The following is a 16,410-nucleotide window of genomic DNA, read 5'->3' on the forward strand; positions in this document are numbered from 1 at the left end:
GTAAATAATTTATCTTGGGATCTTGGCCTCTGAGGATATATATATAAATCCTCAGCCTCCTCCTCCTTATACAGCAAACTAAATGCCGGGTATCTTGAAAAAAGGAAAACAAAACCCCTCCTTTCTTCCCCGACATTTCCATGGCCCAATCACAGCCTCGTGTCCCTCTCTCCTCCTCCTCTGCAGATGGGGAGGTGAGGTCCATATGCAAGCTTGTTCTGACATTGCTCCGTTCTCAAAAATTCGACGAAGCCGACTCTTTGATGGAGGATGCTCGCCTCCGATATCGCGATTTCTCTTCCATCCTCGCCTTGCTCCGTATCACTGGTGTAATCCAGTTATTCAAGTCTGAATTCTTGGAAGAACATCTCTGTGTTCCAGACCCACTATGCTGTGCAAAAATAGCAACCCAACTCTCCCCCTTCAACCTTGAGTGCTCTTTCTTTTATGTCAAGCTCCTTGTTTCATACTATCAAAGATACAAAGAGGCGATCATAGAGTGTGAGCGTTCTCTTGCTGTCATCAACCCAGTCTCAGACACTGCCGATTACTTGAGGGCGTCAAATTTTCAAGAAGTTGGCCATGTAAGCCCTGAGGAGGGCTGGATCGCCTACTACAAAGAACAGCTACGGTCATTCTTGATTACTGCTAGAGATGACCTAATCGATGAGAATTTACCAGGGCAATGTCAAGATCAGGAGCTCTATGATTCCTCATGCCCTGTCTCCAGACAAGTGATGGATACCTGTGAGAGAGCTCTGGCATTACTCAAATCGAAGAATTTCACCAAGGCTGATCGCTTGTTGCAGAAAGCAAACTACCGCCGTCACAATTCCTTTGCCTTCTTCCATCGTGTATGTGCAACAGCGCACTATTATGCCTTTGCCCATGCCCGAAGTAAGGATCTTGAAGCCAAGAAACAGCGGTTTCAAGAAGCCATTGCATCTGCTGAGAGAGCCACCCGGCTCTCTCCCTCAAACCTTGAGTATTCTCTATCCTATGTCAACCTTCTCATTTGTTGCACTGAAGGATTTCCAGAGGCTGTGAAGGAGTGTGAGCGGGCTCTTGCGGTTACTGACCCAACAGATTTTTTCTCTGAGCGCTTCTTGAAGGACGAAACTACTAAGGCTCGAATGGCCTTCTACCAGCATAGCCTCAGGTCCATCTTGAAGACGCATACTGTTGATCCTATTGCAGATATCAAGGAAAATATCCCCGTCCCTTCCTCTTCGTCCCTTCCTTCCACAAGCACAGATCCGCCCCCTCCCTCCGATGAGGAGAAGAACCATAGTGACCAGGCTCTTCCTCTCCCCGATCAAGATGAACAACATTTTCTTTCTCATGCCTCTTCTTCTGCAATTGCTTTCACAAGCACAAATCCTCTCCCTTCTACCGAGAAGGTGAAGGGTATCACTGATCTTGATGTTCAAATCCCCCATCACCCTTCTCATTCCCCCTCTTCTTCACTTGTTCCCATAAGCACAGATCCTCAACCTTGTTCAGATGAAGTGAAGAATCTCCGTCGGGCACTTCAACTCATTGAGGAACGTGACCCTGTCAAGGCCAAAAATGTCCTCAATGGCATCCTCCACAAGCACAAATTATCTGCAGTTTTCCACCGAGTACGCAGTTTAGTACTCTGCTGTTATGCCAGGAAGCTGATCAATGATCCTGAAGGCCAGTTATGCCAGTTCCAAGAGGCCCTCAACTCAGCACATCAAGCCACCATACTCTCCCCAAACAATCTTGAGTTCTCTGTCCACTACGTGTCAAATCTTGTTCTTCACCAGAAATATGAAGAGGCTGCAAAGGAGTGCGAGCGTGCTCTCGCAGTTACCAACCCCGCTGATTTCTTAATCGAGTGCGTCAGAGAGAGCAGCCAAGAAAGCCCTAACTTGAAAAGGATTTCCCTCCACCAAGATCATCTTCAATTTCATTTGCATGTGTTAAAGTGGCCCAATCTTTCTGCAAAATCGAAGAGCGGGCCTATTTCGAAATTATTTACTGTCCCTGCAGAATCCAGCAGAATGGAGAGATCTTCTTCGGGTGCAGGTTAAAAAATTAAAGAATAGGTTCGAAATTAACTACCCAGGGGAAGCTTTAAGTTTTGGCCATGAAAATCAAACTTGGAAGTACTGGCTCTGTCCTTGCTGCTCCAATCTAGGGTTTAAATATTTTGAATCAATGTGGCAGCATGTGCTGAAGGAGAATCTGCAAGAACCTTCTGAAGAATTGAAGTCATTATTCCCTAAGCCACTTGATCAAGATTGGGCTGACAATCTTATACAAGGCAGTTGGGAGCCTATTGAAATCCATGCCACGACAGCGAATGACAACCTACAACGGCCGCTGTCTACTGATACTGAGAGAAGAAATCATCTCCGAAGAATCAAATACAATTTTTGGATGCTTATCACTAATAATTGCTTGTCGGTGAGCCATATTGACAATGTATTGAAATACGCCATGGGAGAAATTCAAGTTCTTCCGTTTGCGCAAGAACTACAGAACGTCCAAACAGGCGATCAGTTGGTACGTATTATCCGATTATTGAATTCTTTGCAGCTCAAGGAAGTACTTGATTTCTTAGAGAGACTCATGAAATCTTGTAAGCTAGGCCCATATGCTGAGAGTCATGGCCCTTCTCATGATGCATTTCTTGTTAGTCTGGAGGATGATGTCAGAATTGGGGTCACTCCTGATGATAGTTTCTTGTATATTGACTTGGATATGAAGTCATTATCCAGCAGTGAAAATACATCCTCCCCTCATGATGAAACATGGAGTCCCCCTGATGTTAATTCGATAGTTTGTTGGTTATATGAAGATCAAGATCTTACGGAGAAGATCGAAGCTTCCACACAAAGACAGGATGAGGCTGATAAATATTTTAAGAAGTTACAGAATGAATATAAGGAACTGACTTTGAATTGCAGTCAAAAATGCAAACTCCTTGAATATCAGGATGCTCTAAAATGCTTAAAACATAAGTGCGAGAACGAATTTGTGGAAACGAGCGCTTCTGCAGAGAGTCAGATACAATGTAAAAAAGAGCTTCCTGAAAGAGCTGAAAGCGGAGATGATTCTGTGGTCAGTAATAGTTCTGATATCTCTACAGAAGAAGAAGCTTTCGAAGAGTCCAGAAACAGGGATGGTTCTGTAAATCAGCCTGACAACAATGATGAAAACAATTCGAGAACAAATTCCAAAAATAACTCCTGCATAAATTCAGCATTCAGGGAAATAGATGAGACATCAAATGAAAAGGTCTGGGCATTTGCTGTCATCCTTTTCACAAAAATTTCAGAACTTTTTGCACAGACATTTCAGTCTCATGACTAACTTTTTGCTTTGCAGCTCTGCATAGCCGATGCAAAGATCATGAAGAATATTGCTACCATCAGGCATTTGAAGCTCAATCTTGAAAGAGCTTGTGTTATCAATGATCGTGTATATCTTTTACCTCTCCTGAGAGTTTACATGAAGGTCTTCAACTCTGCTATTTCACTTTTTGTTTTAATTCTTCCTCGTTTCAGCTTGTTAAGTAATCCTCCTTTTGTTTCAAAATTTTCAGGAAGCCCTTGAGCTAAGACTAACAGAATCTGAACCACACGTTGAAGACTCTTTCACTGAACCCTTACACGATGATGAGGAAAATATGGATAAGAGAGAAGATAGCCAGAAACAGCTATGGGAAACCTCAAGGGGTAAAAAGAAAGGCAGTAGTTCCAAAAAGTCTAAGGGTAGAAAGTCTAGATAGCCTTGAATTTTGTTCAGCTTGTTTTACTGCAACTGTTAATACATCCAGATCGCTTTGAGCTGCATGGTGCTAGAATTTATAACAATCTCAGCTTTATGATGCTAAAATAGTGCTCAATGAGATACATGCGACCCTAATGGCAAACTTTGGATTTTATATAAGTGACATTAACAAAAAAAAAACTTGATAAGAGTTTAATAATTTAAGGTACTTAACTAGACGTTGTTTATTTGGAAGGTGCAAGGACTCTCCGTTTTAAAATTCAAGTTGGGATTGGCTATTGCTAAAATCGAAGGAAAACATTTGCATATATAGAGACAGATTTAGAAATGTTCTCAGTTAATTTCGTATTCCTTTTACAGATTTTAAGGAAAAGTTCCCCCAACCAGGGGCAAAGCCAGAGCTTGCTTGCCCTAGGTAGCTGCCCATGGCAAGAAACTCAGCCTCTCGCACGACCTCTCCCTCCTCCCCTCACTTCCCCTCCTCTCCCGCCACTTCACCTCCCTCTCCACAAATCCAACCTCCTCTCCCTCCTCTCCCTCCTCTTCTAGGACATCCATCTCAACAATCCTCAGTCCTCCTCCCTCTCCCACGCCTCCCTCCTCTCCCTCACGATATATTCGTAGACCATCTTTATTTTTCACCTAGGGCAAAAAATAATATTGGCTACACCACTGCCCCCAACTGTTCATTTCTCCAAAAACTAGAATGAAAAAAACACTATGGGGGAAAAGAATGTACATAAAGAATTTGACTCTATTCTACATTGTCTTGAGAGAAAAATGTGGCATCTTATATTTGATGGTCACTATTGCAAGAAACTTTCATAATACTATGCAATCTGTCAAGTGTCAACCACTGAAAACGTCCTATAAGTTATGCAGAGTACCGTGGAAAAACAAGAGATTTTGTATGCAATCTATCAAGTTTCAATCTTTCCCCATCAATTTCCAATAAGCTATTAAATTCGTAGTGGGGGGGGGGAAGCATTTTACGTTAGTTTTAACCTAATCTGTACCTGTGGCGATATGTATACAAGGGGGGAAATATTCAACCACCAAATTGAAGTCAGAGGCTTCAGTCTGCATCAGAACAAAATTTCCCATTAATATCATTCTTATTTTGAAGACTTGATCATCATTTATGTAACGACCGAGTTAAGAGTAAATACCTTGAGCCAGCGTCGAACATTTGGTGGGCAATGAACGGGTAATCTGAACGAATGATGATCCTCCTTCATTATTAGACACTAAAATTGAGAAATCAACAGAGAATTTAAGAGAATTAGAAACTTTGATTGTGGAATTTGAAAAAGTTGATGCTCTTGAACCAGCCCCCCCCCCCCATCCCCCCCGGCCCTGCCGCGATCTTTTAAGCAGCAGCGAAATTTCAACAGCGGAATTTAAGCTATCGCCTTTTTCTGAATTTACAATGCCACTCGTCGCTCGCAAATATCATGAGTTGGGAATTTACCATCCTTGAACAGGCTTCGTAAATCGCGTTCAGCCATACTCTCTCTCGTATTATGTATACGTATATGTATATATATGTATATGTATATGTATAGGGGCTGTTTGGTTTGTATTTTTTACCTTTGTAAAGCTGTCAAAACTAACAAAAGCTGTCAGTTTTGTCAGCGTTACTTGTAAAAACGCCCAAAAATGAGCGTTTTTGCAAGTAAAGCTGCTAAAACTGATAGCTTTTGTCAGTTTTGACAGCTTTACAAGGGCAAAAAATGCCAACCAAACAGCCCCTAAGCACTCTTCTCCTGGCTGCTCTCGTGATTTCAAATTATGTTATTATTTAAAGTAGATATTTCCATGTTTTATTTTGCTCCAAATACATAGAATTCTGCATTATGCCATAATTAAATTTTTTACGGGTAAATGATCCAAGATTTAAGCATGTGGATCTACATATAAGTGGAAGGCTACTTAGCAGATAGCCCCCTTTTTGTAAGATCATCGCATATATCACCCCCGTAACTTTGAAAATATCAATAATTCCACCGTAAGTTTAGGGTTTAAAAAGCAATGCTTTTTTTATACGATGAATTTTGGTTTTATCCATCCGCTATTGGTATCTTTTTAAACTCGATTACATTATGACTGATCTATGGACAAGTGAGAGTGATTTCGCCTTCAAGTTTTTTCTAACCTAGAGATGAGATGGCTAAATTGTTGCCTAATCTCCTATCAACCCCACTGAATATTGTTAATTAATTATTTCCACAATGCATAGTTCGTATTTTTTTAAAACTTTATAATTTCTCATAATCTTTCTAATTCAATGCAGACTATATCGCAGTATTATCGTATTAAGATCCGTGGGAACATGACTAGCAGAGGATTTCAACTTAAGAAAAATCTCATCATAAAATCTCACAGTGACATCTAGCCATCTAGGGTGTGTTTGGCGAACATTCTAAAATAGGTTTAGAGCGGTCCTGATCCTATTTTTAACTAAATTAGTTTTGTTTTGAATCATCAGGGAGGTGGTCCAAAATAAAACTAGTTTTAAAGGGCACCTTGTTGGCTCAGTTTTACCTAAACATAAATTTAGGCTAGGTCCACCCCTAGTCTCATTTCGAAAACTTACCAAACACACTCTAAGACCCATCGTTTGAACTTTATACTAAATGATGTTGGATTTGGGTGTACTTGTAAATCTATTAATTATTGACAAGCATAGGACCATTGAAATATAATACGCATCTTATCAGAACTATCCCTATGTAAACGACAGTCCTTAGTCACTCAATAGAGAGGAAAAATAACCTTACTGTTAGTTTGGGTGTAGACCAAACTCACCTCCGCCGGCGAGGAGCTCCGACGAGCTCAAGGATGACGCAGGCGAGCGTGGCGAAGTCGACGACGAACGCGACCCTCGAAATTGGCGAACGCGACCTCGGCGTTTCTTGGCGGTTCGACCCTAGCTTCTGGTGCTCCGACGCTCGCGTTTGGACGACACCGACCATCGCGTTTGGGTGTCGACCATCGCGTCCGCGGGGTTTTAGTTGTGGGGTATTTATTCTCAAGTGAGAATTGAAAGGGTTCATACCCTTTAATTATTAACACTGTAGCTACAGTGTTTAATTGAAAGATCTTATTTTTGATCTGCTCTTATAATTGTAATTTCTTGTTTGATTAATAAGAAATTATCTGTGTGGCTCCCGAGGACGTAGGCAGTTGCCGAACCTCGTTAAATCTTGGTGTATTTTTTCTATACTGCGTTTCTGTTGCATTAGGGGTTTAGGCGTTTAAATTCCCAACAACTGGTATCAGAGCGTGAAACGATCTAGAGGAAGTCAGATTCAAGTGGGAGCCATGGCCGCAGATGAGGGAAAGGTGAGATTAGAGAAGTTTGATGGATCAGATTTCGGATTCTGGAAAATGCAGATAGAGGATTATCTGTATCAGAAAAATCTGTATCAACCTCTCTCGGGGAAGAAGCCGGAGGGTATGAAGGAAGAAGATTGGAATCTTCTGGACAGAAAAGCCCTCGGGGTTATTCGTTTGACGTTAACCCGCAATGTTGCTTTTAACATTGCAAAGGAGAAGACCACGGCAGATCTTATGGCAGCACTCTCAAATATGTATGAGAAGCCATCAGCCTCAAATAAAGTCCATTTGATGAGACGGTTGTTTAATCTGCAAATGGCGGAAGGTGCATCGGTAGCACATCATCTCAATGAACTCAATACAGTCACGACCCAATTGAGTTCAGTTGATATTGAGTTTGATGAGGAAGTTCGAGCGTTGATCCTTTTGTCTTCCCTACCAGAGAGTTGGAACGCTACAGTCACGGCAGTGAGTAGCTCGTCGGGAAAGACAAAGTTAAAGTTCGACGACGTTCTGTTAGACCCTAGAGGGGGGTGATTAGGGTCTTATGCTAATCTAATCCGATTAAATGCCAATTAAAACTAATTAATAAGTTATCCTAGCAAGTATAAAATACAACAAGATATGTAAGCTAGGATAAGCAATATGAACAAATGAATATATCCTATCAATGAGATATTACAAATATATGAGCAAGGATATATGAACTAACACAAGGGTAAAATAAACAATCTACACAAGTGATAGGGTAATATGATGAGCAATACACAAAGGCGATATAAGATATGAAAACAAGAATAAGAACGCCAATGCAATCACAAACAAAACGATATGTTTACGAGGTTCGGTCTCCACGACCTACGTCCCCGCTCCTCACCTCGAGGAGATCTCCACTATCACAACCGGGTTTTCTACGTTCACCCGAACAACGTTTACACCTCACAATACAATCACTATGTAATCACACCTCACACACTAAGTGTTGGTCCTAGCCCGTGTCCTCCTCCTCAAGTGCTCGGTTACAACCTCTCCCTAGGCACGTCAACCGACGCCACTCCTCTTGGATTCGACCCCGTCTCTCACCACACACTTCTCTCGGTGTACAAGTGTATTACAAGTGAATCTTCACAATTAAGCACAAGATAAATCAATTGATTGTTCTCTAAACAAGGTGAGAACTCAATTAAGCACAACTCTTAGTCACTAATCTTACAACCCAAAATTATACTATGAATGTAAATACAATAAGCTCAATAGGTTGTGTGTGAACAAATCACCACCCAACTATACTATGTATGTAAATACTAAAAGCTCAATGTGGGTGTGTGTAACAATGAGTAAAATCAAAATCAAACTAAACTCAAATATAAAATCTAGCTTAAGAACAATGATAATCAAACAAGTATATAAATGTAAAGCTAGAGTTTGAGTTTAGAAAACTTCTCAATTTGATAACAAGAGATGGAGGGATGATAGTTGGAAGCTCAAACTTCAATAGATAATCTCCTCAAGCTCTTGTGGAATTTGATTCACAAAACCGAAATACTCAAATGCTTAAAAGCTTATAAACACACTTAAACCAAACATAAACCCTTGATTAAAACTTTATTAAACTTGTTTTTAAACTCTCTTTGTTAGTTTGAAAAGACATCAGCAATGGGGTATATATACCCAGAAGGCAATGGGGTATTTATACCCTCTCACAACTCAGCCAAAAAACCAGAGCAAAAGACAAAACAACCCCAAGGCAACGGTCAAAAAACTAGCCGTTGGAAGCTGAACTGGACGGCGTCGGTCGACCGAAAATTTAGTCGGTCGACCGAAAATTTAGTCGGTCGACCGAATATTTTCATCGGTCGACCGTACCGGTCGACCGACAGGCTTTCTGTCGCCCAGTGAACTTTTGACCTCAGGTTCGGTCGACCGGTGCGGTCGACCGAAATCTGACATATTCAAAAATTGTTTTGCTGATTTTAAAACGCTGTTTAAAAATATCAAATAAATTCCAAAAAATGTAAAACTTTGGGGAATGATTGTAGACATGATAATACACATGCTACAAAAACTGGTTTTCTAAAAAGACTTCCCAAATGAGAAATATCATCATTTTGCAAAATAGTCCAAAACATGAAAACCTGAAAATTGATATTTTGATATTTTGACTTAAACAACATTTTGAAACATTGTGAAATGTTTTTGTAGACTTAGTAAAATATGTATAAACTGATATTGAAGTCTATAAACTAAGAATACAATATTTTCACAAATGCAATAGAAAATGAAACCTATGAGTATGTATATGAAAATATATTTGTTTCATATCTATGTAGATAAACCAAATCACAATAATAAATATGAAACATGTAATTTCATATTTATAAACATGAAAACCAAAACTTGTGTTGTATATATATGTGATTACATATATATACAAGGAAATATCTAACACACATAATATAAAACCTAAACTAGATTACCCAAGCCGATCTTGATCTTCAATAAGCTTGACTTGGTACACTTGCGGATGAAGCTTGAACTTGGATCTTGAACTTTGAATAGCAAGGCTTCACCGATATTCCGCCAACCTCCTTTGGATATCATCGTTGAAGCTCTATTCCATCTATCCTCCAACTACGTTGTTTGTCTATAATAAATAAGAAAACACAAATACTAGACAAACAACATTAGTGGTAAATTGTTTGTTAAGCATCATCAAAACAAGAAGGCTAACACATTCGTGATCTGGTTCTCAGTGAGGAGATCCGACGGAGAGAGTCGGGTGAAGCTACAACCTCTTCAGTATTGCATACAGAGTCAAGAGGTAGAAGTTTAACTGGAGGAAATGGATCAGATGATAGGAGATCCAAATCCAGAAATCCCAAGAGTTCGAAGGCTATCGAGTGTTGGAAGTGCGGGAAAACTGGGCACTACAAGAATCAGTGCAGGAGTGCACGGGAGGAGTGGGAGGCAAATGCAGATGTGAACGTTGCCTCCACCTCAGGAGGAGATGATGCGCTGATATGCTCTTTGGAGAGCAAGGAGGAGTCTTGGGTGTTGGACTCGGGAGCATCATTTCATGCTACTTCTCAGAAAGAATTCCTCGAGAAGTATATCCCCGGAAACCTTGGAAATGTATATCTTGGTGACGATCAAGCATGTGCCATTATTGGCAAAGGTGTAGTGAAGATTAAGCTGAATGGGTCAGTATGGGAGCTGAAGGATGTCAGGTATATTCCCGCGGTCTCTGCAGGCTGTTCTACCTGGTGCGGTGAGTCAGGCTCGCCAGGAGATGCACAATCATCGGGACTCATCTCGCCTTCCTCACGATATCCTGCATAGGATGGGAAAGCATGAGCCTGAAATTCTAAACGATCAAGGGAATGATCTGTAGAATAGATGTTACCTCTGCCACTAACAGGATCATCGCCAGCCAGATCCATCTCAGATGCTCGCGAACCTGCATGCGACTTGTGGGCTAATCTTTTCCGCCTATTAGCACGGACAGCAATCGAAGGTCTTGCCCGGGTAAAAGGATAGAATTCGTCTTCACTGTTGGTCGCTGTCCCTGAAACATCAAGTAGTGGTCAGGACTAGCAATTCGAAAATGCAAAAAAAAAAAAGGAAAAATAGGTGACTAACCTTGCTCCAAATCTGCCTCGTAATTTTCGGGATCTCCGCCTAAAGCCTCTCCAGCAGAACTAAAGGCCCTATGGCCTTCTGCATCAAGTCGGCGGGTCTTGTCCTGAGCCCTCTGTGACCGAGCACCATCCCGGATCGCAGAAGATGGAAAGCCATGGTCGAGAATGAGACCGGTTTGAGGGTAAAGAAACTCAGAACAGACAATGGTGGTGAGTATGAAGACACCAGATTCAAGAAGTTCTGCTATGAGCACGGTATCAGAATGGAGAGGGCCGTGCCCAGCACGCCTCAGCACAATGGTGTGGCTGAGCGCATGAATAGAACGTTGACAGAGAGAACCAGAAGCATTCGGATGCAGTCAGGTCTACCGAAGCAGTTCTGGGCAGAAGCAGTCAACACAGCAGCTTACTTGATCAACCGAGGTCCATCAGTTCCATTGGAGCACAGAATACCAGAAGAGGTATGGTGTGGAAAGGAGGTAACCCTCTCACATCTCAAAGTTTTCGGTTGTGTAGCTTATGTGCATATAAGTGATCAAGGCAGGAATGAGCCTGATCCCAAGTCCAAGAAATGCACATTCATCGGGTATGGTGAAGACGAGTTCGGCTACCGCATTTGGGACAACGAAAACAAGAAGGTGATCAGGTGCAGAGATGTGACATTCAACGAGAAGGTGATGTACAAGGACATGCACAAAACAGATGACGGTGACTCAGAGAGTGAGTCAACATTTGTAGATACAGATGATGTCCCAGATAACCTCTCTGAAGAACCCAATGCAGAAGGTCCTCAGCCAGAAGAGCCTGTTGGACAGAACGGTGCTCAGGAGCCCGACGCACCAGCTCCGATATTGAGGAGAACTACTCGTCCTCCTGTGCCTAACAGCAGATACATGAATTATATGTTGCTGACAAATGGAGGAGAGTCTGAAAGCTTTGATGAAGCTTGTCAGAGTGGAGATGCGAGCAAGTGGGAGTTTGCTGCGAAAGAAGAGAAGAAATCTCTGATCTCCAACCAGACATGGGAACTAGCTAAGTTGCCCATGGGGAGGAAGGCACGTCACAACAAGTGGGTGTATCGAGTGAAGAAGGAACAGGGTGGTTCCAGAAGATACAGAGCCCGACGAGTTATCAAAGGATTTCAACAGAATATCCAAGGAAGAAAGGATCCAGCGGATATGTTGACAAAGGCAGCGACCTTTCAGAAACTGGAGTTGTGTGCAACTTCAGTTGGTCTTCATGCATAGATGATGAGGGCGGAGCCACACAGGAGAGGAGCTTGATGTGATAGCCTGCTGACGGCGGTTTGGTCTCCAAGTGGGAGATTGTTAGTTTGGGTGTAGACCAAACTCACCTCCGCCGGCGAGGAGCTCCGACGAGCTCAAGGATGACGTAGGCGAGCGTGGCGAAGTCGACGACGAACACGACCCTCGAAATTGGCGAACGCGACCTTGGCGTTTCTTGGCGGTTCGACCCTAGCGTCTGGTGCTCCGACGCTCGCGTTTGGACGACACCGACCATCGCGTTTGGGTGTCGACCATCGCGTCCGTAAACGCAGCAGCGTTCCCAATCTCCAGCTCTCATTTGTTTTTGAGGGGGGATTAAGAAAAGAGATTTGAAGAAGAGAGAGAGAGAGAGAGAGATAGAGAGAGAGATCTGAAAGGGGTTTATTCCCTTTATTGTGGGTATTAACACTGTAGCTACAGTGTTCATTTGAGGAATCTCAGTTTAGAGATTCGCTCTTGATTTGTAATTTCTTGTTAGATTAAATAAGAAATTGACTGTGTGGCTCCCGAGGACGTAAGCAGTTGCCGAACCTCGTAAATCTTATGTACTGTTCTCTATTCTGCGTTTCCGTTGCATTAGGGATTTCGGCGTTAAATTCCTAACACTTACTGCCCCTCTCGGGCGGTTGTAATGAAACGTGCACTCATTGAAATATGCCAACAACTTAGAAACATATCTTCCTTCTATTTAACTTGGATCTTTCCTTTAAAGACGACCTCAATAATATGCCAACTTGAAGACAATTGGATAGAATTCTCCATCATGCCAACCTTTCTCTAGTTCTTTTTTTTTTTTTTTCAAAATGCAGATTAGTAGATCTTAATAGAGGGCAATAATTAGTAAAAGGTCCAATAAGCCCCAGCCCAAAGTCGGAAAATGGGCCCGGTTGACGCCAATTGGATAAGGCATTAGAGGAGGAGACGCTCATAAAATCTATGTGTACGAATAGATGATGTGATTCTGGAGTCGTTGGTGCATGGAAATGCTCGTGCTCGCGTGATGCATAATTACAAGAAACTAGGTAGCGAAGGAATCCGAGTCTTAATAGGATTTGATCTAATTACATATATATATGATTTATTTTAAGAAGTAGGGAATTGTTCAGGCAGTAGGAAATTATTTAGGAGTAGGAATTCGTTTACAAATAGGATTTGTTTAGGAAGTCAAGACACAGGCTATTTAAGGCTAGCTTGTTGATATTATGGTTTTATTATGCTTTTGGTGATTGAAAATTTGGGATAATTTTATCAATAAAATTAGGGTTTTTTATTTTCAGAATTTCGGATTTGTTCTTGGTGTTATCGGGCTATGTATTTGCTTGATTCATCGGTGATTACGTAGAGATTTTATACCGTTTGATTCATCGTGGTGGAAAGTCATGTTTGGGCTCTCGTCAATATAAAGAGTATCGTATACAACATAATATCTGTATGTAAAATATATAATGTTTAACAACCGCGCAGATTCTTGATGAATATCAGAATTAAATAAATATGTATTTGCATATATTGAAGAAATATAGTTCAATTTTACCCGAAAGTCAATATCCGACTCCAAGACAAACATAAGCGTGTGCATGCCGTAGGTTTATAGTATATACAGAACTTAAAACGACTTGAGGGTTATCTACTCCTCTATACAAATGGAATAACCCAAGATTCACTATTCATGCTACAATAAATAGTACAGTAATATTTATTGTAGCATTATTACTGTATAAATATAAAACCGGACAATGTGGTTTTTTGGAGAAAAAAAATGTTAATGTAGCCCACGGGAATACTGTAGCAGAGGCGGGATACTGTAGGGATTCAAAAAAAATAGTTGTAGTAGTTAAACCCGGTATTCCTGTAGCGAGAAAAAAATATGTCATGCTTTCCAAGATGTTCATACTAGTATTATATACAGCACATACTGTGGGTCCAATAAAATCATTGTTTCACTAGTAAGGATTCAATGAAAAAAATTCAAAGGACAATAAATATACTGAAGAAAAAACCCAAAAGGAATAGAAAATTATGTACATAGGTCTCTAGAATGGAAAAGCAAGTAGTCCTATTAAAGAATATTATTGGAATCAAAGAAATTTTAGCAAAAAAGTGGAGTCATGGGCTCACATGTTGGTTAGGGGCTGTTTGTCTGCCTAAAAAAAGTGGGAAATCCAAGAATAGGAAATCAAAAAATAGGAAAACTTGTATTATGGTTGTTTGGTTGGCTAAAAAAAGGAAGGAAATCAAAGAATATGAGATGAGATGAGTTGAGTTGTCACCATATTATTGGATGATGTAAGTGGTTTTTTAAGAAAACTTGTATTGAGGTTATTTGGTTGGTTAAAAAAATAAGGAAATGTATTATAAGAAACATATTTCCTATAATAGGTTCTTTTCTTACGTTTGGTTCATTCTTAAAAATAAGAAAATAGATAATATGAGATGAGTTGTCATTATATTATTGGATGATGTGACTCACACTTAAGGAAATCAATTTCCATAGTTTTTTGAGAAATGGGTGGAAATGAAATGTTAATAAGATGAGATGAGTTGTCACCATATTATTGGATGATGTGAGTGATTTTTAAAGATGAGATGAGATGAGTTGTTGTCACCATATTATTGGATGATGTGAGTGATTTTTAAAGATGAGATGAGATGAGTTGGATGATGTGACTCATTTCTTGTGTTTGGTTTATTAAGATGAGATGAGATGAGTTGGATGATGTGACTCATTTCTTGTGTTTGGTTTATTTTTAAAAGTAAGAAATGAGATGAGATGCGATGATGAGTTGGTGGATAAAAATAATTTTTTATTGATAAAAGTGTATAGATTTCCTTTTCTTGGGGTGAGCTTTAGGGATAAAAATAATATTTTAATGAAAAAGTACAAATATTTCCTTTTCTTGGTTTTTAGGAAACCAACCAAACAACCCCTGTAATGAAAACTAACTTCGTAGATGTTTAGATCATACTTCTTTTAAAAGTACGAGTTCGGGAAAATCTTTTGGTAGACAAAAATACCATTAAAATTTAAATACTAATCCATTAAGTAAAAGTAAGTTGATAAGTTGATGAATTATTATTGGATATACATAGTAAGGAGATAAGAATATATAGTTTAAATTAAAATATGAACCTAAATTAAATTAATAAGTGCCAAATTTATAAATGTATACAAGATGAATGACGTATATGCAAAAACCAAACAAATTAGTTAGATAAATAATATTCTCCCCAGAGGTCGAACCCCGGAATAGCACAAACCTACAAATATACATAATGTGGACGGGGTATTTGTAAAATTCACTAAACAAATTAAAGAGACAAAATCGTTCTAAAAACTATAAAAAAGAAAATTTAAAACAAACAGCTGCGATATGAGGGCACAACGTGGCGATCTCTCACCAACCAAAATTCAAGTAGTTCACAAGACTACAAAATTAGTTTGAAAGTTTAATTATATTATTATTATTTAAATAGAACTATATTTACAATGGTTATTCTCTCACATGCAACATCACATATCAATGTTTATAAGCCAAATAAACTACAACAATTTCCGTAGCACGTTCATCTCCTTCTACATGTATATATGCCTTTGTCATTTTCTGCTTATTAGATTGAATTTGATTATTTTAAAGCAATTAATTATATTGTATATTTGATATTTTTTCATATCAAGAAATATTAATAATTTTCACAGCACTTTCATCTATTTTCTTCTTATTATATTAGATTAGATTATTTTTAAATAATTAATTATATTGTATGTTTGATCTTTTTTTTAGATGTAATAAGCATAAAATTTTGATACTAGTTAAAATAATCTTTTGGTATTTTTAAATATTTAATTATTATTTTTAAAAGAGTATTTATATTTTCCTAGATTTTCTAGAATTTTTTATGATTTAAAAATCCAATTTTGTATTTATTTAAATGATTTTGATATTTATAAATTAACTTAGTGCAATAAAAATTTCTGAAATTAATCTGTTGTGTTATGATGATATTACGTATCATTTTAAATAATACGATGTATTATTTTTACTATTACATATTGTTTCATATAATACGTTGTATTATTATTACATATTATTTGTATAATTTATGGTATTATTTCTACTATTATGTATCAATTGTTGTATTAACACAACTGGTATATTTTATTGTGTAGATAATTTTCTCATCATTATTTGATTTTAAGTGTAAGTAAATATATTTTTTATTAATTATTCTTGTTTAATTGTACAATTTATTGTATTATTACGATTATTACGTATTAACTGTTGTATTAATACAATTGGTACGTTTTAATTTGTAGATATTTATCCCATAATTATTTGATTTTTAAAATATAAGCAATTATTTTTATTAATTAATTTTTTAATTAC

The 16,410-nt window shown here is 38.9% G+C and overlaps 1 protein-coding gene and 1 pseudogene across 1 annotated transcript; both read left to right on the forward strand.

Moving 5' to 3' along the window:
• Window positions 1,980-3,869, forward strand: LOC109833796. Its single transcript, XM_020401612.1, has 3 exons — window positions 1,980-3,267; window positions 3,358-3,486; window positions 3,575-3,869. Exons 1-3 carry the CDS (start codon window positions 2,185-2,187, stop codon window positions 3,758-3,760), a joined length of 1,398 nt encoding a protein of 465 aa, XP_020257201.1. The 5' UTR covers window positions 1,980-2,184; the 3' UTR covers window positions 3,761-3,869.
• The window catches only part of LOC109834960, a 12,864-nt pseudogene continuing 7,870 nt past the window's right edge, over window positions 11,417-16,410 (forward strand).

This window comes from Asparagus officinalis, chromosome 3, assembly GCF_001876935.1.
Source record: "Asparagus officinalis chromosome 3, Aspof.V1, whole genome shotgun sequence".
NCBI classification, from domain to species: domain Eukaryota; kingdom Viridiplantae; phylum Streptophyta; class Magnoliopsida; order Asparagales; family Asparagaceae; genus Asparagus; species Asparagus officinalis.